General features: G+C 37.7%; 2 protein-coding genes across 3 annotated transcripts in view; one reads left to right on the top strand and one right to left on the bottom strand.

Annotated features, from left to right (window-relative positions):
• Window positions 1-124: 124 nt before the first annotated feature.
• slc35e3 (solute carrier family 35 member E3) lies at window positions 125-11,696 on the top strand. 2 transcript variants are annotated; one of them, XM_060839788.1, is made up of 5 exons: window positions 125-750; window positions 4,134-4,244; window positions 7,503-7,661; window positions 9,127-9,209; window positions 10,547-11,696. In XM_060839788.1, exons 1-5 carry the CDS (start codon window positions 352-354, stop codon window positions 10,731-10,733), a joined length of 939 nt encoding a protein of 312 aa, XP_060695771.1. In that variant the 5' UTR covers window positions 125-351; the 3' UTR covers window positions 10,734-11,696. The 2 variants fall into 2 exon arrangements, with proteins under 2 accessions (XP_060695771.1, XP_060695772.1); XM_060839789.1 differs by lacking the exon at window positions 4,134-4,244.
• An 8,625-nt stretch (window positions 11,697-20,321) lies between these two features.
• Window positions 20,322-26,284, bottom strand: part of LOC132824917 (interleukin-1 receptor-associated kinase 4-like) — a 34,527-nt gene continuing 28,564 nt past the window's right edge. Inside the window, exons 10-12 of the mRNA XM_060839790.1 lie at window positions 25,389-25,451; window positions 24,891-25,049; window positions 20,322-24,805 (exon numbers count right to left, since the gene is read on the bottom strand). Of these exons, the coding sequence (XP_060695773.1) occupies window positions 24,764-24,805; window positions 24,891-25,049; window positions 25,389-25,451 (264 nt within the window). The 3' untranslated portion in view covers window positions 20,322-24,763. The remainder of the gene's footprint in view (window positions 24,806-24,890; window positions 25,050-25,388; window positions 25,452-26,284) is intronic.

Raw genomic sequence — 26,284 nt, forward strand, 5'->3', positions numbered from 1 at the left:
GGTGGGGGAGTCTGAGGGAGTGTTTATGACGTATGGGGGGGGCGGGTGGTGTGGACTCTGCCACGAATGAGTTGGGCTGGCGTGGGGAGGGACAGCAGTGGATTCTGCCACTTTCGGCGGGGGCGGTGGTAGTTACGGTGACGATCCGGCGGGGCCTGTGTGTCACTCCAGTCGTTGAGCTGTTCATATTCGCTCAAAATGGAGGGGAGGTAGCGGAGCAGTTTACATAAAGCAGCCTCGCCTAGAGCATCCTCAGCCGGACCCAGCGTGGGGGAGCACAGGGAGTTGGGGCTCGGAATTCCGCCCCCAGCAGCAGCAGCAGGAGGAGGATCGAGGTCGGGGCCGATCACCATGGGGCTCTCGGAGGCTGTGAGCCTGAACGGGCGGCTGTTACTCGGGCTCCTGGTGAACCTGTCCGCTTCCATCTGCATCGTCTTCGTTAACAAATGGATTTATGTGCAGTATGGCTTCCCCAATATGACCCTAACGTTGCTGCACTTTATCATGACCGGCCTGGGGCTCTATATTTGCCAGAGGCTCAACATTTTCTCCCCCAAAACTCTCAAACCCACCAAGATCCTGCTGCTGGCTCTCAGTTTCTGCGGCTTTGTTGTTTTCACAAACCTGTCCCTCCAGAATAACACCATTGGCACCTATCAGCTGGCTAAAGCCATGACCACTCCAGTCATTATAGTCATACAGACTGTCTACTACAAGAAAACCTTCTCTACCAGGATAAAACTGACATTGGTAAGAACCATCAAGTCTAATAATAATTAGTGGGGAAGGGAGTGAAATGTTTGTGTTAAGTTTCGCATCTTTTATCTTAAAAACACGTTGTTAACTTTCACCAAATTTGAATCAGAAATGTCTAGACAGTTGACAAACATAAATCATGATGTTATTCAGGTTAACCTACTTTTATAAATGTATATGCAAGCTTTCTACTTAAGTAAAAGCAGAAAATGCTGCAAATACTCAGCACCTCTGGATGCATCCATGAGAAAGTTTCCTTCAACAAATTCATTGTATCTCCAACATTTTCTGTTATTTTTAATTTCTGGTTCCCAGCAACTGCAAAACTTTGTTTTTCTACAATAATTTGTTTATTCAAAATAACAAGGGCGGCACAGTGGTTAGCACTGCTGCCTCACAGCGCCAGAGACACGGGTTCAATTTCTGCCTCGGGCAACTGTCTGTGTGGAGTTTGCACAATGTCCCTGTCTGCGTGGGTTTCCTCCGGGTGTTCCTGTGCCCTCCCACAGCCCAAAAATGTGCAGGTTAGGTGAATTGGCCTAGCCAAATTGCCCGTAGTGTTAGTTGAAGGGGTAAATGTAGGAGAATGGGTCTGGGTGGGTTGCGCTTCGGTGTGAACATGTTGGGCCGAAGGGCCTGTTTCCACACTGTAATCTAATCTAAACACTGGGGAAATCAATTGTGTTTGAACTTCAATCTAACAAGTTGTTCTCCAACACTTAGTATGGTATATGGATGAATTGGTGGGGAATATGTCCATGCCCTCTGTCAGTATTGTGTTTACAGTTCACTTATGTGTAAGCATGCTTCTGATTCAGTCATTTTCAGCATTGATGTCACTTTGTCTTTAACTAAAAGACTGAGTAGCATTCCTATGCCATTAGCTGCATCTACAGTTTTGCCAATGTTGTCAGCAGATGAACATTAAAAGTTACTGTTTCCAAATCACTTTGAAGTTTCATTATGCAGTGCCATTCTGTATTGAGCAGTATGTGAATTAAATGCATCTGAAGTGGAAACCTGCTCACCACAGCTACTCAACCATAGCATTACCATTAAATTACAACTTGAATATTTTCAGTTGATTGGAGAGAGCCAGTTTTTTTAGGCTTTATAACGCCTAATGAAATTAAAATTTTATCCAGAATTTAGGTTACATAATGGAATGTTGATGGATATTATTTGTGAATATCCCTCGAGGGATTTTATAAAATACATCAGAAGGAGACTGTTCTTTAAAGTTGAAACCCATGCAATTAAAAAAAAATGTTGAGGCATGCAGGGTCATAGAGATGTACAGCATGGAAACAAACCCTTCGGTTCAACTCTTCCATGTCGACCAGATATCCTAAATTAATCTAGTCCCATTTGCCACCACTTGGGAGAGAGCGTGGCGGGGACAGAGTGTTATGGGGAGAAAGCGTGGCAGGGAGAGATGCCTTTTAAATGTTGTAATTGTACCAATCTCCACCACTCCCTCTGGCAGTTCATTCCGTACACCCATCACCCTTTGCGTGAAAAAGTTGCCCCTTGGGTCCCTTTTCAATCATTCCCCTCTCACTCTCAACCTATGCCCTCAGATACTGAAGCAGTGTCCATATGCAGCTAGACAGGCAATATTCTGGTTTGGCCTATTACATGGCAAACAACACCTCCACCACAAGTACCAGGCCAGAAGAAGGAACCTAATTATGAACCTCTTTATGTTCACTGACCTCATTAAGGCTACATTCCCCTGTCAACATCCTGGGGTTACTGTTGACCAGAAACTGAACTGGACTGGCCATAGAAATAAGTCAAAACGTGTGGTGCTGGAACAGCACATCCGGTCAGGCAGCATCCGAGGAGCAGGAGAGCCGACATTTTGAGCATAAGCTCTTTCTCCCTGACCATAGAAATATTGTGCTGCAACTGCAGATCAAATGCAGGAAATTCTGTAAATATACTTGCCTGTCTCCTCAATACCATCTACAAGGCACAAGTCTGGAGTACTTTCCACTTACCTGGATGAGTGCAGCTCCAACAAGATAAAAGAACCTTGACCTCATCCAGAACAGAGCACCCTCAAAGCTGTCCATTTTGATTGGCATCCTATCCACCACATTCCACATTCATTCTCTTCAACACCAATATACAGTGTGTACCATGTACAAGATGCACTGGAACATTTCACTAAGACTTCTCTGACAACCTCTTCCAAACAGTCTAGGAGATCAAAGAAAACAGTTGCAACTACCAACACCTGCAAGTTTTCTTCCAAACCACACTGACTTGGAATTATGTTGCAATTTCTTTAATGTTGTTAGCTTAAAATTCTGGAACTCCTTTCCTAATAGCATTGTGGGTGTTCCAATGCCTGCAGCAGTTCACCACTACCTTCTGCATAGCAATTAGGGTTGTGCAATGAATACTGGCCTAGCCTGCAACATCCACGTCCCATGAACAAATTTTTAAAAAGCTACACACAGTGCCGTCATATCAGTAAATAATTTATAACCTTTGAGTGCCGATATCAAAGAGAAAAGCAAATATTAGTTGCAGTAAATGTGAACCGATAAAATCAGCCAATAATGTCTAGGTTCTACACACAATAGTTAGCTCTGTAACTATTACACCATTGGCATTAGCAAACCTTATCATAACGTATCACTGTTACGTAAGAATGAGTCAACATTGAATGTATTGACTGGAGTACTTTTGCCTAGAATCTTTTTCTAACTTAAATGCAATCAAATTTTATAAACAAGTTACTTTAAGGTAAATATATATATATATATATATATTTACCGTAATGATTTGTCAAATGTTTTAAGAGTCACTACTGAAATAAGTCAAGGTATGATGAATCATTATCATCTCTGGTCGAAGTAAAATAGCCAGGCAACCAAACCCCTAAAACCATGAATAAGCCAACTGTTCTGCACAGTCCCTGCCTTTTCTAATATGTATTTATGGAATAAGATATGTTCGAAGTTGATTTTTTTTATGACCTGCAGGTCAAGTGCTATGAATGAACGCCTGTTTCACAGGTTTTTTTAAGGCTACTGTTTGAATCAACATTTTCACATAGCTTACTGTTTTATTATTAGATATTGCAAGTATCCTATGTATCTTACAACCGTGCAATTGTTATTGTGGGAATCTTTGAAATCTATATTTTGCAATTTGTTTTTTACTAATGTATTGGTAAATACACATTTTTTAAAAAATCAAGTTTCACTTTTTAAACATCTAGAGCCCTATTTTTCCTCCAAACAGAAATTTCAGCTTTAGATGTTCAGTGTATTATATTTAATTATTCTCTTGAGGAAAATGTACTAATCTGTATGGCTAGGAATATTAGACTGAATATAACCATCTCCCATTATTTCTTACAGATCCCTATTACTTTGGGAGTATTTCTGAATTCTTACTTTGATGTGAAGTTTAATTTTCTAGGAATACTTTTTGCAACACTTGGTGTTTTGGTTACCTCAATATATCAAGTGGTTAGTACGTTTGATTTTTCTTGTAAACTTTTATAAGTAATAAATACTAAAATACTTTGTTTTGATCACAACCTAAACTTCCTGATACGTTTGATTTTTCTTGTAAACTTTTGTAAGTAATAAATACTAAAATACTTTGTTTTGATCACAACCTAAATTTCCTGATATGTGGAGCTCACAAAAAGGATCATCAGAAGTACTTGCATTAAACAACTACATTCAAGATCGTAATTATTCCAAGTGTTTTGCTGAATACTTGTTAAAAAAATCTTAGTTTCCAATTTGAAATCTACTTTGCAGTATTGGCGGAACCTATCAACAAAGATGGCATACTTAAACTACTGGACTTGTGCCTCACTACACACTTTACATTCAACAATCAGATTATACGAACAAATCAACGGAACACCCATGGGATCACCAATGTCAGGACTCATAGCAAAGGCAGTTATGCAAAGGTTAGAACAAACAGCCTACCACAAATTCAACCCAAACTCTGGGTCAGATATGTCGATGACACGTTCGTAATCATCAAAAACACGGAAATAGAAAAAACACACTGGATCATCAACGCCACACTCACAGGAATCCGATTCACGAGAGAAGAAGAAAAGGATAGCCAACTCCCATTCCTAGACGTGATAGTACAGAGAACACCGAACGGAGAATTCACCACAAGGGTACACAGGAAAACAACACACACAGACCAAGTCCTAAACTATGAAAGTAACCACCCCAACACACACAAACAAAGCTGCATCAGGACACTATTCAAAAGAGCCACAACACACTGCAGTACACCAGAACTGCAAAAAGAGGAAGAGGAACACCTATACAAGGTATTTGCCAAAAACGGATACCCATGCAACTTTATCAACAGATGCCTAAGAGACAGACCACGGAACGAGGACATGCCACAACCAAAAGGACTAGCCACACTACCATCAGGAGCGTTTCAGAACTGACAGCTAGACTACTGCGACCCTTAGGACTCATAACGGCACACAAACCAACAGCCACGCTCAGACAACAACTCACTAGAACAAAGGACCCGATACCCGACATGAGCAAAACTAATGTAGTTTACAAGGACTGCACAAAACACTAGGACAAACAGGAAGGCAGCTAACAATCCGCATACATGAACATCAACTAGCCACGAAACGACACGACCAGCTATCCCTAGTAGCCACACACGCAGACAACAAGCAACATGAATTCGACTGGGAAAACACTACTATCATAGGGCAAGCCAGACAGAGAACAGCCAGGGAATTCCTAGAGGCATGGCATTCATCCACAAACTCCATCAACAAACACATCGACCTGGACCCAATATACCAACCACTACAGCGGACAGCTGAGACTGACACCCGGAAGCGGCAAGGACAGACCACTATAAATACCAGAAGAAACATCAAAGAAGCGTTTTGCAGGAGGCTCCAGAGCACTGATGATGTCGCCTAGCCAGGGGACGAAACGTTTGCAACAAAAACTTCCAGCTCGGCGAACAGAACCACAACAACGAGCACCCGAGCTACAAATCTTCGCACAAACCTTGAACTTTGCAGTATTTTGAGGAAGTGGTTCATTTTTTAAAATTGGTATTTTTCCCTGGATTATTTGTTTTTATTCTTATAATGCATTTTCATTGTAGTTTTCTAAGTGCTTGTTATGCTTTTTTTTTCGTACGTTTTCTTACCTTTTACTTTGCCAATTGGCTTCGACTAAAATGGCAACATATGACTTTTTCACTATTGTAAGTGTTGCTACATTTTAATATGGCTGTTAAATTTGGCTCCATGGGACCTGATAACTTAGCCCAAAGGGGCCCAAAATATTTATTTTTTTTTGTAGGTTAGTCCTGTAGTGTCATGGAGAAGAGGTTTAGAAAGGACTCGCAGCCGAGTAATGGAGAAAATGTAGGTCAGCCGACCAAGTACTGTTAGTATCAATAATGTGCGTTATCTGCAAATTAAAATTACGTGCAGTTAAGTTGCCTGTGTTGTCCTTAAGCCTCTGTGGTACAGACTTGTGTTGCTCACAGAAACAAAGAAAATCTTAGACCTTCCTGAACTTAGGAAATTTTCCGCAATTTAGTTCCCATCTTGCAGAAAGGTATTAATTTCTCTGACTTGAATGCATTATTTAACATGCCAGATAAACGGGAAGATTCTCAGTTTAGTCTGACTGCTGTTATGTTAGCTGACGTAAGCAATGGCATGATTCTTGCTACTGATTGCCGTCCATCCTGAAAGTCTGTTGAAATATGTTGAAAGTAGGATTATAAACTATTTATCATCTGGTTGCTACTTTGAAAATAAATCATTTATTTCTGGCTTTGTTTTAGAATGACTGTTAGGTCCTTTTTAGATCATTTTTATTTATTCATCCACATGCGTGCGGACCTGTTTAGTACTGAATCTGCCCATGTAATTAAAGTTCCATGTAACACATCAGGTGTTGAATATGTAGAATGCCAAGTTAAGCTTTTCTGACGTGAGGGAATAAAACGAAGGGCTGGCTCCCTTTGTTGAGTGCTTTCTGCTAAAAAAGGCAGATTATGCTTTTTTTCCATGTTAACTTAAAAAGATGAAAAATCATCATACGTGAGTTAACAAATTCCCACCCAGAACATGCTTATGATATAGTCTCCTGACATAGAATGCTGCATTCATAGAATAGCTGAGTGTTGTGATTTATTTTTTAAAAAGTCTTGGATCAGCAACTTGGCTATGATGTTTTACTGAAACATAAATGAAAAGGTTTCACAAAAAGCAATTATGTTGAAGGCTATAAATTCAAATACTCATTGTTGAAATTATTTTTGAGTTGTTGTGATAAAAATCACATGAATATATATTTTTAAAAATATCTCAACAGAGCCAGTAAAATTGAATAAATTCTTCTATGTTCATTAAACTTAATCATTCAGTTGCCATTCTAGTATGTATTATGATTCCTCTCTGGAAGGTTATCAATGGCTTGAAGTACTCAGAATTAGTGATTTCTGTTTGCCTAATGTTTTGCTTTAATTCTGTTTATTGATCCTTCCCTTTTAAAGAACCCCAATCTTACATGACATCGGTCTCATCTCCAGTGCAACTTATGACAGCCCTGTCTATGTTTTCCTTTCTCTGCACTCTATTGAGCACTTCTGACCTGATAGTAAATAAGAATCATAATTTCATTACAAGCTATTAAATTAATACTTAATCATCTGTGTAATATGTTTTTCTTATTGGTTTCATTTTACAGTGGGTAGGAGCTAAACAACATGAATTGCAGGTGAATTCTATGCAACTCTTGTACTACCAGGCCCCAATGTCATCTATCATTCTGATGTTCACTGTTCCTTTTTTTGAACCAGTGACTGGAGAGGGAAGCATCTTTGGAAACTGGTCTAGTACAGCATTGGTAAGATTTCTGAATGTTTGCATTACTCTTGCAGTTTATACAATTTGGGACTGTAGGTTGTATTCCAATCTTCTCATTGTCATCCCTTTCAATCTATCCACACAGTCACTGAGTAATAAAGTTCTGTGTTCTTTGTCTAACACTGTACCTTCATCTTGATTTCCATTTTTTTGTACCAAGGTGAAATTTCTAACTTCTCCCATCAGTCTGTCTTGTTAACGCTGAATGAAATAGCTATTTTGGTAAGAGTTTTGTGTTATTGGTGACTTTTTCCAAGTTCTGTTCTGCAAGTGTCTGGATAATAAATTATTTGTTAACAGATAGTGAGACAGCTAAATGAATGTGTAAGATCAATTTTGGCTTGAGGTAAAACTATTTTTTAATTCATTCTTTGGATTTGGGTGTCTCTGACAAAGGTAGCATCTCATTACTCTTAGGAAGATGATAGTGAGCTACCACCTTATACCATTGTTTTCCACGTGCTATAGGTACTCCACAGTGTTGTTAGGGAGGCAGTATGGGATCTTTATCCTGTGAACATGAAGGAATGTGATACAGTTCCACGTCAAGATAGTGTTGAACTTTGGGAGGATGGTTTTGCTGTGTGCCTGCTTTACTTGTCCTTCATGACAGTAGCAGTCATGGAATGGGAACGTGCAGTCAATGAAGCCTCGACTACTTATTGCAGTGCATTGTGTAGATAATACACAGTGCAGACCTGATGCCAAACAAGCAGGTCCTGGATAGTGTTGAGCTTCTTGAGCGTTACTGGAGCTAAACTCATCCAGACAGGTCAAATAAGTCCAACAACTTCTGATTTGAGTACAGGGAGCAAAAGGATAAGTATCTGAGACATTAGATTCTCATTTAAAAATGTTTGCTTGCAGAACTGAACTTTTTCCTTATTTAAAAAATATACAAAATTTGAGGGGAACATGATTCCAGCCTTTACAATAAAGGGGAATACATAGATGGCAGCAAGGCTTTGGGAAGTCAGTAGGTGAGTTAACCACCACAGACTAAATACAGGCTGCTTTTGCATGTTTAATCTTTGAAGCTACTGAATAAGTTCTGGCAATTTGCTCATCACTCCAGTGTCATTTTTAAAATAAAATTAAAAGTAATGTGAGGCTTGTAACACTGCGGAATACTGATTGTGTGTAGAATTCATATATTCAGTTCTTAGTTCCAGCCTTCATGCCAAAGTGCTACACCATCCGGAGGAAATAGTTTTTTTAAACTGTAGATGTAGCTGGCTCCCTCCAACTAGGAATCATTTGCCTTTTATTGTCATTTTTGTAATTTTAAACTTTAAATCCAAGTATGCTATATTGACAGAATATGTTGAAGTAAATAAAGTATATTTGAGAAATAGTGAGAATGGGTAATAATAAACATGTAATATTTTATTTTCTGTTTTATAATTTAAAAGCAATGAACACAATGTAAGACTTATCTTTTATAGATGATGGTGTTGCTTTCTGGAATTATTGCCTTTCTGGTCAATTTGTCAATTTACTGGATTATTGGAAATACCTCACCTGTCACGTATCCTTCTACATTTGGTATTGCTTTCAAGTCATGACCATTTAATATATCGTTACAATTGCATATATGCAGATGTTTCTTTTCCACATATGGTATAACCCAATTTTGTTAAAACTTGGGATGCTTTGAGTGTCTATACTTAATATATGCACACATTTTTCTTTCTGTCAAGCATCTCTGTAAAACAAGTTAACTAGCACTTGGAACAATTAGGTGATCTGCCCTTTGCCAATGTTGCTTGATATTTAAATCGGAATTTTCCTCCCAGTGGAAATTATCCAGCTTTCACTTGGCAATTTCCTAATTTGATATGGTTGAGATATGTTCACTGCATAAGGAATTATTCAGAGATCTGTATTTTATAATTAAACAAGTTAGTATGTTCCAGAACATTACTCTGTGTTTATAAATGAGTTCACAATTATGCTGTGTTGTAAATATATACCAGAGAATGATTCAGATATGCAGAAGCCTCCTTATCTATTTTCTTGTCAAGGAGACTGATACCAAACAAGTGTAAACTACAGTATATAGTTGAGCAGATATCTTTTGAGGAATTGGAAAATGATTCATGTGTGAATAAATATATAAAAGCAGTTCGTTTTGGAAAACGTGCAAAGAAATGTATGTGATTAAAAGCTGTCTGTTGCTAAAGGCTTAAAAATGGTTTGAATATGATTATTCACCATTCACTGAACTGTCTGATGGATGTTAATTTGTTGGTTTGTCAAGTATTAGGTTACATTTCAAAGGTTAAGTTGACAAAGTTTTAAGTTAAACCATCTTTGAAGCTATGTTTGAAGGTTACTGTACAATTTTGAAACAATGTTACAGAGGGAGCACTGAAGAATAGGTGCCTGATTCTAAGACATTAGATCTTCATTAAAAAGAATTGCTGGTGTAAGTGAACATTTTCCAAATTTTAAGAAAATAAAATTTGAAGGGAGCATGATTCCAGCTTTTACAATAAAGGGGAAACATGGTAATATGCATGTGAACAAGTTGCTATGGCTCGGAGCAGATGAGATTTTATGGTTACAGTTTTCCTTGAGCAAGCATGTGAATTTGTGGAAGTTCTCTCACTTTGTCCCTTGTACACAAATAAAATCCGAAAGTAAAACCTAGCTGGTCATTGAAAAAGTACAGATTTGCAAGTAGAGTGAGATTTTAAATTGTGCTTTGAATAATGAGGCTATAATATTGTCTGCAGTATTTCCAAAGTTTCCAAGGTTCCTTTATGTGATTTCTGTAATGACTCTTGACTTCTTGTGCTTTAACCAAGCAGGAAGAAATGCAGTCTTTTCCAGAGGCTTGTTCCTTGACAAGTTAACATTCAGATACAACATGTTTGGACATTTCAAGTTCTGCATTACGCTACTGGGAGGCTATATTTTGTTTAAAGATCCTCTTTCACTGAATCAAGGTCTGGGGATTTTGTGTACATTATGTGGTATTTTATTTTACACACATTTTAAACTCCGTGAACAAGAAGAAGGAAAAAACAAATTGGCACAAAGGCCTTAGTATTGCTTCTGAGTTCCTTATACAGAGGAACTTCAATTATCCAGTATTCGATTAACTGATTGAAATACTCCCTGCCCATGTCCTTTGGATAATCGAGGTTCCTCTGTGTTTTCTTTTCCCAAAGTGTTGCTAGTGAGCACCAATTCCAAGGTACTTGATAAGTATAGCATCTCTAAAATTGAATGAAATGCCATTGAATATTTCACTTTATTGCAGAAGATGGTTGCTGCTCATACATAGAAATTTATGTATTTGACCAATTTTCATGTGCCATGTTCGAGTTATTTTTCACATAGCACCAGGTTATAGTCCAACAGGTTTATTTGCAAGTTTACTTCCAAATAAACCTGTTGGACTATAACTTGGTGTGTGTGTTTTTTTTTGACGTTGTCCTCTCCAGTCCAATGCTGGCACCACCTCATCCTGGTCATTTTTGTAATTGCTTTTTAAGGACGTTCCTTGCAATTAACATGTCATGTAAAGTTCATTCAGCTTTAAATCTGAAAGAATGTCAAACTAATTATTCATGTCTATAGAATTGTCCAACATGCATAAAATTGCTGATAAGTTTTCTGAATCTTGGAAACAAAATCAAATGTACAGATAATGTGAAAATTGGTTTAATCATGTATTTTCTGAAAGTGGACATTTGTAATTTACATGTGCTTTGCACGTTCTGTATTATACTGGGCAAATTATTGTGGTGGTGGGAGGAAGGAATAAAATTATTTTTCATTGCTTTTATTACATGTTGATAGGAAAAGGAATACAAAAATGACAGAGTTCTCTTTTCTGCTGTAACATATTGGCAATTTCGGTCGATCACTATCAGTGATGGTGATAGTTTCTTGCAAGTTACATGTGCAAAACAGAGCCTTAAAATGTTTCTCGAAAAGTAGAATTTTTTTTTGTCTATCTTGAAACTGGAATCCAAATAATAAATGCAAATAATTGTTGTAGAAAGCATGGTTCAGAATATACGTGGCTTTGTATAACTAATATCTATGCGCAGTGTTCTAAATTAGCATATCCATTTGTGAATGGTGGCAGACAACGTGAAGCAAAGGTGTTGAAGGGAAAACAGAAGGCTGCATGAACAGCCCCAAACTCAATAAAAGGTGGAGCACAGCATGAATGCCAGATACAAGGCTGAAACATGTGCAACTGCATTCATCCAAAAATACCAAATGGATGATCCATCTCTGCCACCAATTCACATTCCACCAATACAGGAACCAGTTATCGGCTAATTTCATTTTCTCATGTAATAAAAAGTAATGGTGAACCATGGAGGAAATGGCGAAGTTCATGAGCATGTTAAAATCCTGATTACAGTGCTCAAGACTTATGCTCCAGAACTAACCACACCTCTAGTTGCAATATTGACATTTATATGACAAATTGGAAAACTTGACCAAGTATGCTGTGTCCACAAAAAGCAGGACAGATCCATCTGATCAGTGACAGCCTCATCAGTTTACACTCAGTATCATTAATGTTATGGAAGACACCATTGCTGTGTGCTACCAAAGTTGATTCCCAGTAACATACTTGACTTGGTTACCATCAGGACTGCTCAACACTCTGATCTCAATACAGCCTTGGTCCAAACTTAGATAAAAATACTAAATTTCAGGGTTGAGATTTAAAAATGGCATCACCTGACAGAATGTGGCTTTTTTATTATTCAATCTTGGGATGTGGATGTCATTGGTTGGGCCATTTATTGCCCATCCCTGGTTACCTTGATTAGCTGGTGGTAAGTTGCCTTCTTGAACTGCTATAGCACAGGCTGGATGTAGACCCACAGTGCTGTTAAGGAGGAAATTCCAAGATTCTGACATAGTGACAGTGAAGTAATAGTGATGTATTTCGAGTCACCATGACGAGTGGCTTGGAGGGAATCTTAGAAATTGTGTAGACTCATGTATCTGTTGGACTGTCTGTCGAGATGGAAGTGGTCATGGGCTTGGAAGGTGCTGTCTGTGTAGCTTTGGTGAATTTCTGCAGTTCATTTTGTGGATGGTACACATTACTGCCACCAGACATTTGGTAATGGAGGGAGTGGTTGTTTGTGGGCTGCTTTGTTCTGGATGGTCTTGAGCTTCTTAACTGTTGTTGGAGCTGCATCCATTGAAGGAAGTGTAAAGTATTCTATCACATTCCTGACCTGTGCCTTGTAGAGGCTTTGGGAGATTATTCATTGCAATAATCCTAGCCGCTGACCTGCTTTTGTAAATACTATATTTATGTGGCTAGTCCAGTTCAGTTTCTGGTCAATGGTAACCCCTAAGATATCGATAGTGGGAAATTCAGTGATAATAGGGCAGTTGAAGATCTTTGTAAAACTGAAGTTAAAAGGAATTAGGAATAAGAATAGCTGCTTTTAGACCCAGTTAAACTACCTCAGCCCCAGGAAATAGCTGCAGGAGTTTCTCAGGATAGTATCTTATGTCTAGCCATCTTGTTGGAAAGTTGTATGTGGAGATGTTCACTAAACCATGTTTAGTTCTGTTAAATATTCCTCAGATAATGAAATCACCCATTTACAATATTGCGAAGGACATGGACAAGATTCTTGCTTAGATTGATATGTGGTATGGAACACTTACATCCATCTGTCTTTCGATATTTCATGTCTTGTATCATCCTGCAATTCACCATTGATCAGAAACTAACTGGACCAACTAGTCAAAGTTCTGTGGCTACAAGAACAGATCAGGGTGGGCATATTCTGAGTTAAGTGATTTGCTTCCTGACTCCAAGGAACCTTTATATTATCTACAAGGCACTTAGTAGCTTGGCAAATTACTCTTCCCTAAATGACTGCAGTTTCAGCAATACTTAAGAGCCTTAATATTATTCAGGACAAAGCATACCACTACTTACCACCTCATCCAGCATTTTGAGTGTGCACTCCCTCCATCAGCTGTACCTCATGACTGAAATGTGTTTTATACAAAGGTGCACTGCAACAACTTGCCAAGGCTGCACTTGCCAAACCTAGTTGACTTACACTGTCTGAAGGACTAAAGTATCAAAACAATCACCTGCAACGTGTACACTATCCCGACTTGATGTTGTACCCCTGTTCCTTTATTGTTGCCAGACGAAGATGTTGATGGTTTCCCAAGCAGCACTGCATGAGTGTCACATGGTCTGCAGCAGTTTAAGGACCTAATACACTCACATTTTCAATGCTGACATTGTCAGTAACTCTGGGCAGAGACAACTAAATGTTAGAGCCAGTTGAAATGAATGTATAACAATATTCTTTATAATTTACATCTACAGAATATTTTTGTCCTGCCCAATATAATCTCGGATAAACAAAATTGCTTACAAATAGTTTTGTGAGGAATAAAATAGAATTTCAAGTACTTTTTTGCCCTTTCAAAAGAGAAAAGAGACCCTGTCATAGAACCAAAAAAAATGCTGGAAATACTTCTGTCTATAGATAGAAATAAACAGAAGAAATTGGACAGAATTTTCCAGACTTGTGGGAAAAACACCACAGTTGTTGCGCTGGGAGTTGGCCCACTATCATTCACACAACAGCAAGTGTGGAGGTTGCCCCCAGAAATATCATGCTAATGGTACATCCAGACTTGGAAATGCATTGGTTGGGATGTTGGGAAACCTGTAGACAAATTCAGTTCACTGTTTCAGTTCTGTAGAAAAGAGTAGCTGTCACTATTGAGAAACTCTCAAGTTTAACCATTATTGAACTGTTGATACAAAATTGATTATTTAGTATTGTTAAGTTTGGATCTTGAGTCACTGTTTCCTGTATCATTACAAATCAGCAGCAGAATGTTTTGAAAGTTTTTTTAAAGCCTCGCTTATTACAGTTAAAATCCTAAGATTTAAGTTATCATCCATGTATTTAGTTTAATTGTTCTTGAATACATTTTGTTTAATGAGTCATTTTATAAATTTCAGTTTTTGTCAAGAATTCCAGTCATCATCCTATTTGATTTTCACTTTATGAACAAATCAAGTCTTCAAAATTGATTAAACATTTCTGTTGATGCTTTGATCTCTGCATACCCAATAAATCCCTGGGCAATGAATGTTTTTTTTAACATTTCAGATTTGATAATCTGATTTGTGCACTGGTACTAATCAATCATATCTATATATCAATAGTTCTGTAATGAACAAGTTAATTTTCATTCGATCAAACTTCATTAAGATAACATTTTTGAATTTTTTTTCATTAATGCCCTTGCTTTTTCAAATGGTCACTATGGTTACGTGCTATATTTTGCTAATTATATAAAACCAAGGGGACAAACTGCATTTTGTTTACAGTAGAAAAGATATTGTATGAAAACTTGACCATTCACATGGTGCTGCATAATTTACCATGGTACACCTGAATGAAAATGTAAGTTTACATCTATGTCTTCAAAATAGTATATTTGTATGAATTGACTTCCATGTTTCCTTGGATTCTTTTTCTAACTTTGCATGTGGATTGCTATATTTAATCCAGACATTTGCTTAAGAAAAGGTTATTGAGGATATTTAAGATAGTACATTGAATCAGAATCCTAATTTAGATACAGAACAGAGATCTTTAGTGTCACACAAGTTTTTTTAAAAAGAGCTTGAAAGTACTTTGACTGCCTTCTCCAATAGATTCATAATATTGGAGATTCCAACGTCCAAAACCATATATAGTCAAGAGTGTGGTGCTGGAAAAACACAGCAGGTCAGGCAGCATCCAAGGAGCAGGAGAATCGATGTTTCAGGCTTAAGTCCTTCATCAGGAATTCCTTCATTCCTGATGAAGGTCTTATGCCTGAAATGTTGACTCTCCTGCCTCTCGGATGCTGCCTGACCTGCTGTGCTTTTCCAGCACCACACTCTAGACTCTAATCTCCAGCAAATGCGGTCCTCACTTTCTCTGAAAAACATACACAACTGTACATATCTAATCCATTAGAAGAATTAAGTAGGTGACTGAACCAAAAAAAAATTATAGTTCAGTGTTCATATTAATAATCCCCTTGGCATTTATGTGAAAGACTATGATGTCACCAGAAGTCTGTCTTTCTGGATAGGAATTCAGTGTGTGCATAAAGGTGTGACTTGAATGGCTGTAGTCACAACTTGGATTATTCCTCATATTCCACTTGGAGAGCCAGTGACCACATCTTCCTTGGTCTGTTCTCAAGCGGTTAGATTTGCTTGAGTAAGAACTAAATAATTTCTGACAGGTACACATTTTTTTGTTTGAGGTTCTGTGTCAATTTTGTAGTTGTTAGCTGATGGTGTTCTTTGAAGATGATTTTCCTGCAGCAACAAAAGGTTCAGAGTGCTACTCTGAGAATCTGTCTGAACGATGTTGGCCCAGAAATAATCCTCGTGCCACCCAGGATATCTACAATTTTTCTGCTCTTGGATAAATCAGGCAAGTGAAACAATGCGTAATAAGTGACAAGTATGTACCTGCCAGTTTTCTTGTGAGATTAATGTTGTTCTGAAGTTGTTTTGGGGGAGTTGCCAATAGGACAATATATGGTAACAAGTGAGGTATTTTGGGTCAGTTGATTTCAGAAGTGGACATGTGTTTCTTTCTGGTATTTGAGTTGTTCATGTGGAAGGTTGAACCAACAGTCTTGGCAACATTTGGTGCAAGTCTCCATTTTCTAAAATAATTTACATAATCTTCACTTTTTAAAAAAATCCTTGTTCTGTAGCTGGAATGCCAAGTCTTGAGCATATGTCAACATGAGGCAAAGGAGGGGTGATACTGTCAATGGAGAAGTAATTGAGCACCCCAGGCTAATGCTGTAGGAGGCTCAAATCTCACCAAGGATAATGGTGAAATTAGAATGTAATTTCAAGAACAGACTTGACCTTGTCCTCACCAATCAATCTATCACAGATGTGCATGACAATATAGGTAGGAGAGTGACCACTACCAGTCATTGTGGAAACAAAGGCACATTGAGAATACCTTCCATTGTGAGATGTGGCATTACAACCAGATGTGGCTAAATCAGGTTGACTTTGAATAGATCCAGCAGCCAAAACTGAGCGTCTATAATTTGATGTGAACCATCATCAGAGTCATAGAGATGTACAGCATGGAAACAGACCCTTTGGTCCAACCCGTCCATGCCGACCAGATATCACAACCCAATCTAGTCTCACCTGCCAGCACCCAGCCCATATCCCTCCAAATCCTTCCTATTCATATACTCATCCAAATACTTCTTAAATGTTGCAATTGTACCAGCCTCCACCACTTCCTCTGGCAGCTCATTCCGTACACGTACCACCCTGTGTAAAAAAGTTGCCCCTTAGATCTCTTTTATATCTTTCCCCTCTCACCCTAAACCTATGCCCTCTAGTTCTGGACTCCCGACCCCAGGAAAAAGACTTTGCCTATTTACCCTATCCATGCCCCTCAATTTTGTAAACCTCAATAAGGTCACCCCTCAGCCTCTGATGCTCCAGGGAAAACAGCCCCAGCCTGTTCAGCCTCTCCCTATAGCTCAAATCCTTCAACCCTGGCAACATCCTTGTTAAGGGTGGCACAGTGGTTAGCACTGCTGCCTCACAGTGCCTGAGACCCGGGTTCAATTTCCGACTCAGGCAATTGACTGTGTAGAGTTTGCATGTTCTCCCCGTGTCTGCGTGGGTTTCCTCTGGGTGCTCCGGTTTCCTCCCACAGTCCAAAGATGTGCGGGTCAGGTGAATTGGCCATGCTAAATTGCCCATAGTGTTAGGTAAGGGGTAAATGTAGGGGTATGGATGGGTTGCGCTTCGGCGGGTCGGTGTGGACTTGTTGGGCCGAAGGGCCTGTTTCCACACTGTAAGTAATCTAATCTAATCTAAATTTCTTCTGAACCCTTTCAAGTTTCACAACATCTTTCCGATAGGAAGACCAGAATTGCACGCAATAAGCAGCAGAATAATTGTATTCAACTATAACCTGTAACCATATGGTCTGACGTTTCCTGTGGTAGATCAGCCCTAGCTAATGGGTACTGGAGGGTATGCCCGGAGCAGAACTCAGCATACATAAGAATGTGTTAACCTCCTGAAGCTACAAGACAGAACTATTCACAATCCAAACAGTAGATGCTAAGTGATCCTGCAACCAAAGGATCAAATCTAAGCTCTGCACTTGCTGCAAGACCATGGTGTTGTAGACAATCAAACATCTGATACGAAGACTTCACAAATACCTTCATCCTCAAGGATAGGAGATCCCAGCACATCAGTGCAAAAGAGCACGCTGATGCATTTCCATTCATCTTGAGTCAAAAGTGCTGAAGGAAGGCCTGAGGCTTCCAATATCACAGACACCTGTCTTCCACCAGTTTGATTTGCTCCATGTGATATAAAGAAATTGCCAAAGCACTGGATATTATGAAGGCTATGGGCCCTGACAACACTGTCAATTATTCTGAAGCACAAGTCTACATGCCCAGCTGAGCTGTTGCAGTACATCTACAATGCTAGCATCTATCTGGCACTAGAAAATTGCCCAGGTATAACCCTGTCCACAAATAGTTCAGTTCCTTCTGACCTCATTAATGCCCTATCAGTCTACTCTCAATTGTCAGCAAAGAGATGAATGAGGTCATCAACAGTGCTATCAAGTGGTACTTGCAATAACCTGCTCACTCAGTTTGATTTCCACCATAGGTAGTTGCTGCTCATCTCATTACAGCTCTGGTTAAAACATGGAGAAAAGAGCCAAACTCCAGAGGGAAGACTGACAAGACCTTAATATCAAGACAGTATTTGACTGAGGATGACATTAAGCAGCCCTGGCAAAACTGGAGTCAATGTGAATCAAGGGTGGGGAAGCTCTTCAATTTTCAGAGTCAGCTGTAGCATAAAGAAAGAAGGTTATGATTTTTGAAGGTCAATCATTTCAGTTCCACTATACCATTACAGGTGTGCCTCATGTTTGGATTTTAGGCCGATTAATTTGAATTGCTTGAGCAATGATCATCCCTTCATTATATGGTTAAAAGTGGGGATGCTTACTGCGCAATGTTCAGCATTTCTCCTGCTGAAGCAGCCTGTATCCATATGCAGCAAGAACTGGCCAGAAATAACTAATGTTGCCTGCCACTTGTGTGGTACTAATGACCACCTCCAACAAGAGAATCTAATCATCACCACATAATGTTCATCACATAGCTATCACTGAATACGTCTTCAATTTCATCTTGGCAGTTTCTATTTTACCAGAAACTAGACTGGATCAGCCATCTAAATACTATATCAACGAGCAGGTCAAAGACTAGGAATCCTGCAGCAAGAACTCACCATCTAACTTCCCAAAGTCTGTTCACTAAGTACAAGACACAATTCAGGATCGAGATTGAAGATTCTCCACTTTCCTCAGTGGATACAGTTCCCAACAAAGTTGAAGCAGTTTGAAACCATTCAGGACAGAGCAACCCCGTGATATAGATTGGCTATGCTAAATTGCCTTGTAGTGTCCAGGGATATGCAGCTTTGTTGGATTAACAATTGTAAATGTGGTGTTAAGGGAATAGGGTGGGGGCTGCCTAAGTGCAGACCCAGAGGTGAAAATATTTGTCTAAATGCAGAATTATGTAAACACATTCTTGATAAAAATTTTGCCAATAGATTTAAACAGGTACAGTGAAATTGATCACTTCAGTACTGTGAACAAGTGAAATCCAAAATGGAGAATGGTGAATGTACATCCTGAGGCTGATTACTTGTGGAGCATTGATGCTGAGATTATCTGGACTACCAATGATTGTGACGAAGACAAGGAAGATTCATATAATGAAGTCATAGAAATTGGCTGTGTGACAAATGATCAAGTCATTCAGATAGTGACCAGGGTGTTTATGGTTTTTGAGAAGATTTGTTGCTCAGGTTGTAAGTTTGCTCGCTGAGCTGGAAGGTTTGTTTTCAGATATTTAGTGGTTTAGATGGTGAAGTATTACAATGATGAGAACGTATGTAGTTTGTAATGTTACAAAACAAATAAATCCACTAATATTTAATAAGAATTTTTTAGTGCTGTTGCGTATTGCTTTATTCCATTGCGACCAACTCAATCATATTAATCCATCAGAATCATAACTCACGTAGAAGGTAACAGCCTTACTTTTAACCTAAAATATTAGTCTGTGATTTTACTTTTTCACGATTGCATGTCTTTGCTTTTCTCAATTTTAAGTAGCATCCTGCACAATCTAAGAGCTTGCTGATTACACAATTTTAAGCATTGGTTGTTCAATATCTTAAACAGTACTTGATGAAAATCCTCTTGTTGGAAAATGAGTATTATTAACCACAATTCAAATCTTTACAGTGGCTGACTAAATAGATGTGTGATTGGGATTGCTAAGGGATAAAAATTACACTTTGACTTAAAGTTTATTTGCAGTGGTGGATATAAATATGATCAATGTTATTTCTTAACAGTTGAAGAAAATAATTGGTGTAGAAATTGATTTTATGATTTTAATTCAAAGAATTTTTCATAGATCAAATATATTCCCAGTTTTGTATTACAAAATAAATGGAAGCACATATACATGACCGTCATGGCTTTATAAAAATTTTGTTACACTTTACATGGCAAATAATCTGTCACGTGCAATCTTAAATCTAACATGTGAATGACAAATATTTCACTTGTTAACATCTCAATTCTGTGATAAATGTTTTTACAGATAGCAAATTCTAAATTATGCTTAGAAATTTATTAATGGCTCATAATGAGCCAATGTACAGATTAAATCATTATCTATGCTTGCAAATGGCTACATTCTAAAATACAATAGCCATAAAATATTATACTTAATAATTCATCAGAGAAGTTAGTATGTAGGGCAGTTGCAAATATAACATCAGCACCAACAGTTGAGTCGAAGAGAAGTCGTATTTCTATTAGAAAAGTACTGACCAGTCATTTCTTTTCTAGAAAGTTGTACAGTATCTATCAGAATAGTATTTATGTTCAAGTGGTTTAAATACTTTTGGCAATAGCCCCAGAAGAAGCATTAAAATCAATGGGTAATATTATCAACTTCATTTTAATTTCTTAGCAGTTCAGTGAGGTAGTATTACAACATAGAAACAAAAAAAGTACACTTCGCATTACAAAAATACAATTTTAGTACATTGTTACTACTAATTTGCTGTTTCCCTTCTTTGTAAATATCTTGAATTGTAAACAAACTTGCCTGTTAGTTTTAACTCAAGTAATATGCTCTGACATTTCTTCTTTAAATGGATAGAAGAACCCACATAGCGCAAAAATAATGCAATAACCAGGTTATCATCCATGCCTCACTTATGTTGTGTGAAAGGGTAAAAATCTCAGTTTATAGGAGAGATGAAATTACTGTGAAAACTGCATTTTAGCTTTGGCCACACAACTGAACTCTCAATCTCTGCCAAAATTGTAACAAAGTGATATAAGTGCTGTTTATAGACCAAGAGCATCTGTGAAGTTTAAAAGTAATTATCAGAATCCAAAAAAAGAATCACAATCTTATAGATGATAAACAGACAACTAGAATTGACTCATGTAAAGGAATCAAGCTTGTCTACACTGGCTAAAAATACTTAAATTGGCAGTCTAAAATGTCAGCCCAAGAAGAGCATTAATGCAAGTGCAAAGACTTTTCACTAAAACCAGTCTGGAAGTTACCCTTGACCAGATACTTAACTGAACCAGCTGTTTAAAAAAAAGTGGTTACAACAGCAGTCAAGGGTTGGAAATTCTCCATAAAGTAATTCATCTCCTGACTCACCACAGTCTGTTACTCATCTATAAGGCACAAATCAAAGTGCGGTGGAATGCATCTTCACTTTCTTGGATGAGCGAGTCAATAACAGTCAAGATCAACACAGTTTAAAGAAAAGTTTGACTGACACCCAACCTGCCATGTTAAATATTCATTTATCCCAATACTGACAGTGTATCCAAATCAAGGTGCATTGCAGTAACTTGCCAAAATACCTTTGACTGCACTTCCAAATTCACAATCTTGACTGCCTATAAGAAAATAGACTTTAAAAATGCTTGGGAATAGTACCACCACTTCAGAGCTGCTGTGGAACTGATCATACAAAAAACTGTAAATATTTCAGGTTTACACTATCTACAGTATTTTACCTTTGAGCTGGGACCCAGTTAGTTGACATGTTTCAGATTTTACATAAGGGTTACAGAAATATTCCCAATATATACAAAAGTGCAAGCAATTCAGCCTCTTGAGCCTATTCTATAATTCTGTTAAACAATGGTTCATTTGTAGCTTAATTCTATTTATCTGCCTTTACCTAATGTTCACTCCTTAGTTTCATTTAAATTGACTGAATTTCAAGAGGGATTCAGTGGATACAGTTTATGTAAATTCAGCAAAAAGGCCTGTTTTCAAGTCCCACCTGCTGTACACTTATGTCATTACATGTCTGAACAGGTTGATTAAGAAGTATCTATGAAGGCTGAACTGAACTGGGAAAATAGATTAAGAGATATGACAGTGGAGATTTAAGGAGATTTTAAGAACATTCAGTGAAGATTTATTCCAGTGAGAAGACAAGAGATATCATCTGTGGCTAAATGAAGAAGTTAAAGATTACATCAATCTAAAGAAAAACTGTACAAATTTGAAACAATCAGAAGATTGGTTAGGTTTTAAGAACCAGCAAAGAATAGGCTTAAAAAGAGTATGAGGAAAAAGCTAGCCTGTAATATATAAACAAATGTTAAGATTTTACACGTAAATAAATGGAAGAGAGTTACTAAACCTACTGATGGTTCTCTGGAAATTTAAGGGAATTTAATAAATACATTGTGCCTGTCTTCACTGTAGATCGCTTAGAAAACTTCCAAAAGGTACTAAAACATAAAGAGGGGAAGGCATTTAAACAATCACAATCACCAGGAAAAATGTGGTGGGAAAACTACTGGATGGCCTCTATCCTAAGGTTTTAAAAGGAGTGCCTGCAAAGGCACTAGAAGGTATTTGTTATGATCTTCTAAAATTCCCTAGATTCAGGAAGGATACGAAAGGATTGGAAATAACTACATTAATACTTTCATACAAGAAAGGAAGGAGACAGAAATCAAACAACTCTACACCAGTTAGCCTGACATCTGTCTTGGGGAAATTGTGAAAATCCATTAGGGAGGTTATGATTTTCTAAGTATCCAGCTATAATGTATTCAAGCAGAATCAACATTGCTTTGTGAAAGTGATACTATGTATAACTAAATTATTAGCATTTTTTGAGGCCAGCGAAATAGATAAGGAGGAACCTGTAGATTTGGAGCACTCAAATTTGCAAATTACTTTTAGTAAGGTTCTACATCATAGGTAAGAACCTATGGTGTTAGGGGTAACCTATTAGCACAGATACGTGAAGAAAGATATTATTGCATTGGAAACAATTCTGAGAATTAATTCCAGAGATGAAGGGCTTGTCATTTAAAGGAAAGATTAAGCAGTTTAAGCCTCTATTTGCTGGAGTTTAGAAAGATGACAGGTTATTTAATTGAGGTCTATTAGATGCTAAAGGGGATTGACAAAGTAAATGTAGAACACATGCTTCCCCTCATGAGGCAATTTAGAATGGAAAGACACAGTTTCAAGATAAGGGGTGACTGATTCACTACAAAAAATGTGGGGGAATTATTTCCTCTCAAAGGGTTGTGAATCCACAAAGTCACTATTCCACAATGTGGTACATGCTGGGACAATGAATAAATTCGAGGAGGAGACAGACAGACTTTCAATTAGTATTGGGTTAATGGGTTAAAGGATTATTGGGAACGAGCAGGAAAATGAGTTGAGACGGAGGTGAGATCAGCTTTGTTTATATTAATTAGTGGAGTGGGATCAAGTGGCTGAGGTGCCTATTACTGCTCCTTATGTTACCAATAATTGATTGGTCACCTACAATAACTAGGGAATTAGGATAAATGTGCTTTTTGTATTAGCAAACAGTAATTAGTGAAATGTCACAGAATTCAGTGTTGGATCCTCAACTATATACAACGACTTAAATGGAAAGATTAAAGGCACAGCTGTTAAATTTGCTGATGACACCAACAGAGGTAGGAAAATAAGTTGTCACGAGTTAGTAAAGAGTCTGCAAAGGGATAGAGATAAGAAGTGAGCGAGCAAAATCCTGGCAGACTGAATACGGTATCAATAACTTGAACTCGTCCAGTTCGGCAGGAAGAATACAAAAGCAGTGTTTGAATGGAGAGAGATTACAGAACTCTGGGATCTGAGTGTCTTGACATATAAAACTCAATGTTATTATGCAAATACGTAAATGATTAGGAAAGCAAATGTCATGCTGGAATTTATTGCAAGGGTTATAGCATATAAGAGGTAAGGTTTATTGCAACTGTATAGAGCCAGCTATGCAATTGTGTACAGTTTTAGTTTGCTTATTGGAAAAAGAAATTGTTTTAGAAGCACTTCAGGGAAGGTTAGTTCAACATTTCTCATTTTTAAAAATTCAACTCATTCCTGGAATGGAGGGCTTATTTTATGAAAGATTTTAGAAGAAGGAGACGTGAACTTATAGGACACATTGTATTTGAGGGGGGCTTGGTATGGTAGATACAGGGAGAATGTTTCCTTCAGTGCAGGAAACAAGAACCAGGAGATACAGTTTAATAATGACAGGTCTCAGTCTGAAGACTTTCATAAGACTGTTAGCATGTAGAATTCTCTTCTCAATAAAGCAGTAGAGATAGGGATATTTGAGTTTGTTTAAGATAGCACTAGATAGATATTAGATATTATTAGGAGAAGGGAGGTGAAACAGAGACCACAACCAGATCAACCACGATCATATTGAATGGCAGAATTGGTTCAAGGGGTGAGTTTCCTATTCAGTCACCTATGTCTAATTTGAGATTCCTCATCTCATACTCAAACAACACCAACCAGAATAATGTGGCTATCAGAAATCCAAACTTTGTACTATATTCTCAATAACATTTGTTGTGACATGTAACAGAGGCTCCAGACTTCATCTCATTATGAAGCAACTGAAGATATCTCTTGCAATGAATCGTATACCTGTAAACAACATAATTGCTTTTAATGCAATATTTTAAAAATATTTATATAATTGTAAATGGAATAAATATAACAAAGTACAAACCTTTTTAATATCTGGTCTCTTATTCTTCTTTTCATTTAAACACTGACTTGCAATTAAATACATTTTCTCAATTGTCACAGAGTCCCGGTCCTGCATCTTTTTATCAATGTAATCCTCGATAGACATTTCTTCATCTTCAATTTCTTCTTTGATATCAAACTTGAGGATTAACAGTAAAGTAAAAAAAATCAGATTGTACCTATAATTATTTACTGGAATTCTAAGGACCTCAGTAAGGAAATCAAATTTGATACTTATAAACATTGAATTCTTTAATCAATGAAATAAATGGTTGATCAGTGTATCTAAATCCTTAGATTTGTCAGTGTACTTTTGTTGTTGAATCTGATATCTTAGACTGAAGAGGGAGAGACAAAGCAGGAGTTGGGAGGGAGGATTGAAACTTTTTAAATCTTCCCCAGCTGGACATCAATCGTATCAAGTTGCTTTGATACCCAGGTCATTTCTACAAATGTATATATGAAAATGTTGCATTACCAGTAATTGTGGTTCACGAGATTCATCAACAGGTGGAAGTCCTGTTATTAATTCTAATAAAACCTATGGTGCAACAAGAGGAATAGAACAGTTATTCATATTTTTCACAAGTTATCTCGAATGTTTTAAAACTACAACAGCTCGCAATACCAGTCAGTGAATGTGCAATTCCACTGGGGAGGCTGATGTCCATCACATTTAGCTTGAAACTGCAGTCCCTGGCAAGTGGGGGTTATTGGTGGCAGCCTTCATCAACCACTTCTACCTCTCCCTGATGCCAAGTCCCTCAATCAGACAGGGTGCCTGACTACAAAGAATTCCCCAAGGAGGTCATTGGCAAAACTGTTTTCTCAGAAGAGTAATCAACAAAATGGAGCAGCAGTGTCTAAAAAGTTGGATTTTAAATGTGTACTTCAAGCAAGAGATTGAGACAAGAAAGGGTTAACAGAAGGAGTTCCAAAACATGGATGAAAGTCTGGGAAATTAAAACTAAAGAATATTTACATTTATGTAGTTTCGGCAAAAAGGAAAAAGAAGATAGGATAGTACCAATAATAAGGAACAGGATCAGTGTATTAATGGGAAATTATGAAACACCCTTATTTAAAATGAGGAGTCTATAGTCAGAATTAATGCTTGGTTTTCAAAAGACATACATTCCTTTCAGATAGTTTTAAAACAAAGAAAAAAGGTCATAAAGTTGCTAAAAGAAAAGAATTGTAAACCTGACTTCTGGGAAAATTTTAGAATTCAACAAAAGAGAAATTGATAATGAAAGAGTGCAGAGTAGGAATGTAAAACAGTAAGAAACATAAAATGAATTGTAAAAGCTTCTGTAGGTATGTTTTTGTAAAAAAGGAAAAGATTCATAAGGACATATGTGGTCCCATTAGAGG

This window comes from Hemiscyllium ocellatum, chromosome 19, assembly GCF_020745735.1.
Source record: "Hemiscyllium ocellatum isolate sHemOce1 chromosome 19, sHemOce1.pat.X.cur, whole genome shotgun sequence".
Classification (NCBI taxonomy): domain Eukaryota; kingdom Metazoa; phylum Chordata; class Chondrichthyes; order Orectolobiformes; family Hemiscylliidae; genus Hemiscyllium; species Hemiscyllium ocellatum.

Excerpts from the sequence above, each read along its gene's own strand:
- slc35e3 (XM_060839788.1), top strand. The coding sequence starts at position 352 with ATGGGGCTCTCGGAGGCTGTGAGCCTGAACGGGCGGCTGTTACTCGGG. Across the intron at positions 7,662-9,126 it reads ACTGGTCTAGTACAGCATTG|ATGATGGTGTTGCTTTCTGG; the intron begins GTAAGATTTCTG and ends TATCTTTTATAG. Across the intron at positions 9,210-10,546 it reads GGAAATACCTCACCTGTCAC|ATACAACATGTTTGGACATT; the intron begins GTATCCTTCTAC and ends GTTAACATTCAG.